Source organism: Sinocyclocheilus grahami, unplaced genomic scaffold (assembly GCF_001515645.1).
Source record: "Sinocyclocheilus grahami isolate Dianchi unplaced genomic scaffold, SAMN03320097.WGS_v1.1 scaffold1322.1, whole genome shotgun sequence".
NCBI classification, from domain to species: Eukaryota; Metazoa; Chordata; class Actinopteri; order Cypriniformes; family Cyprinidae; genus Sinocyclocheilus; species Sinocyclocheilus grahami.
Window position 1 is genome coordinate 164,435 of NW_015506501.1, and position 2,500 is coordinate 166,934.

At 42.8% G+C, this 2,500-nt stretch overlaps 1 protein-coding gene across 1 annotated transcript in view; it reads right to left on the reverse strand.

Annotated features, from left to right (window-relative positions):
• The window catches only part of LOC107569202 (glutamate receptor ionotropic, kainate 2-like), a 70,081-nt gene that overhangs the window by 29,493 nt on the left and 38,088 nt on the right, over positions 1 to 2,500 (reverse strand). The window contains exon 6 of the mRNA XM_016255224.1: positions 1,818 to 1,991. Coding sequence (XP_016110710.1) covers positions 1,818 to 1,991 — 174 coding nt within the window. The remainder of the gene's footprint in view (positions 1 to 1,817; positions 1,992 to 2,500) is intronic.

Below are 2,500 nucleotides of genomic sequence, written 5' to 3' on the forward strand. Positions count from 1 at the left end.
CACTCACTCACACTCTCACTCACTCACTCACTCACTCTCTCTCTCTCTCTCTCACTCACTCACTCTCTCACTCACTCACACTCACTCACACTCACTCTCACTCACTCTCACTCACACACTCTCACTCACTCACTCTCACTCACACTCTCTCACTCTCACTCTCTCTCTCACTCACTCTCTCTCTCTCACTCACTCACACTCACTCACTCACTCTCACACTCACTCACTCTCTCTCTCTCTCTCTCACACTCACTCTCTCACACACACACTCTCTCACTCACTCTCACTCACTCACACACTCTCACACTCACTCACTCACTCTCTCACACACACACTCTCTCTCACTCACTCACTCTCTCACACACACACTCTCTCACTCACACACACTCTCACACTCACTCACTCACTCACTCACTCACTCACTCACTCACTCACTCACTCACTCACTCACTCACTCACTCACTCACTCACTCACTCACACACACACGGATTACAGAACTTTAGGCAACTAATTAAAGTTAGGAATTCAAAACAATGTAAATCTTCAAATCTGTTTGAACTCATTAACATATATGATAAGGAACATTTGTTTCCCAAAGTTGCACTGAGTTGCCAGATTGTGTTTCTTCACTTGGCGCCGAACAGACACTCGCAAGCAGACGCCGCGTTCAGAGTGTCACCATGACAACAGCGGAACACTCCAGCATCAGGATCAGAACCGTACACTACAGCAGATGTCATCATTTAACCCTGGAAACAAAGCCTGACATATGGCATAATAGTGTGAGAGAACTGATGTTTTGAAGTGGAACAGTTTATTACGCATTCCATGTTTTGTATCATATTTTGATATCTCCAGTAATAAGATGAGATTGAAGTGATCCAAACATATAATGCAGTGATTGAGAGCTGAAGAAATAAAGGCTCCTCAGAAGATGTGAGATGTTCTGGAGGCTTGTGAAGATCACTCCTCCGCTGAGGAACAGTGAAAGTGAAGCTTCTGGAAACAAACGCTCCTCAAAAGATCCTGAGGATCAGATTTGAGACTCTAAAACATGATTGATGGAGAATCAAGTAAAGCTGAGCTGCTTCAGTCCAGTAAGTGTTCATCTGGAGATATTACTGACGTTATTCTGACGCTTACTTGAGAAAAACCAGTCAAGATCTGACAGCAGAAAGACACGTGAAGTGTGTGTGTGTGTGTGTGTTAGGGCATCTAATAGTCTGCTATCATCAGCTATTTCATCTCTTTGTTTTCAAATGACAAGCAACAAACCGCAAATGAACTTGGAGGGAACGCACTGAGCTCATCCTGAAGGATAAGTAATAGTCCTCCTGCTAATGAATTCCATTATCCATCCGTCTGATTACATCTGAAGAGCAGCTTTACTCATGCAAATGAGGCCAGATGAGAGAAAGTCATAAACATCCGTAACTCTAATGAAGCGCTTCATCAGCTCATGTCTCCACCCTCATGCCACTTATTTATTATTCAGCCCAGCCCTTTATCTTCTGATATTAATAAGCGTTCAGCGGCGAGATGATTTACCGCAGATTTGAGAGCATGCTTGTTTGGGGAGGATCCTGGGAGATTTGCTCTATCCGCAGCACGTCTGCTGCGGGCTTTCCCAGGAGAAAAGGATGTATATATTTCTCTGAATCACAGATTGATTTTATGTGAAACTGCTGGCACAAGCACACTCTCTCTCACACACACACTCACTCACTCACTCTCACTCATTTTCTCTCTCTCTCACTCACACTCACTCATTCTCACTCACACTCTCTCTCTCTCTCTCTCTCACTCATTCACACACCGTCATGAATCCGTCCAGCAGGCCCGAGTCCGGTTTGGGTGGAGCCTGCAGTCGCTCCATTGACCATTTCTCGATGATGGATGACACCTGTGGACTCTCCGTGTTCAAGATGCGGAAACCGGTCATATTCACTCCGCTGAAGCGGTACGGCTCCATATCCAGAGCAAACAGGTCCTGTGGACGAACACACGCTTATAATGAATGAAACCGCATGTGCTGCTCACCGAGGCTGCATTTATCTGATCAAAAATACAGTAAAAATAGTGAAATATTATTATAATGTAAAACAGCTGTTTTCTCTGTGAATCTCTGTTAAACTGTAATGTATTTCTGTGATGCGCAGCTGTATTTTCAGCATCATTCCTCCAGTCTTCAGTGTCACATGATCTTCAGAAATCAGTATAATATGCTGATCTGCTGCTCGAGACACATTTCTGATTATTATCAATGTTGACAACATTCATATTTTTGTGGAAACTGTGATACATTTTATTTTTCAGGATTCACAGATGAATAGAAAGTTCAGAAGAACAACATTTAACTGTAAAACAAACTGTAATCTTAGTTTATTAGATATGCACATAGAAAACAGCTGTTTTACATCATAATATTTCACTGTTTTACTGTATTTGTGATCAAATAAATGCAGCTCTAGTGAGCAGAAGAGACTTCCTTCAGAAACA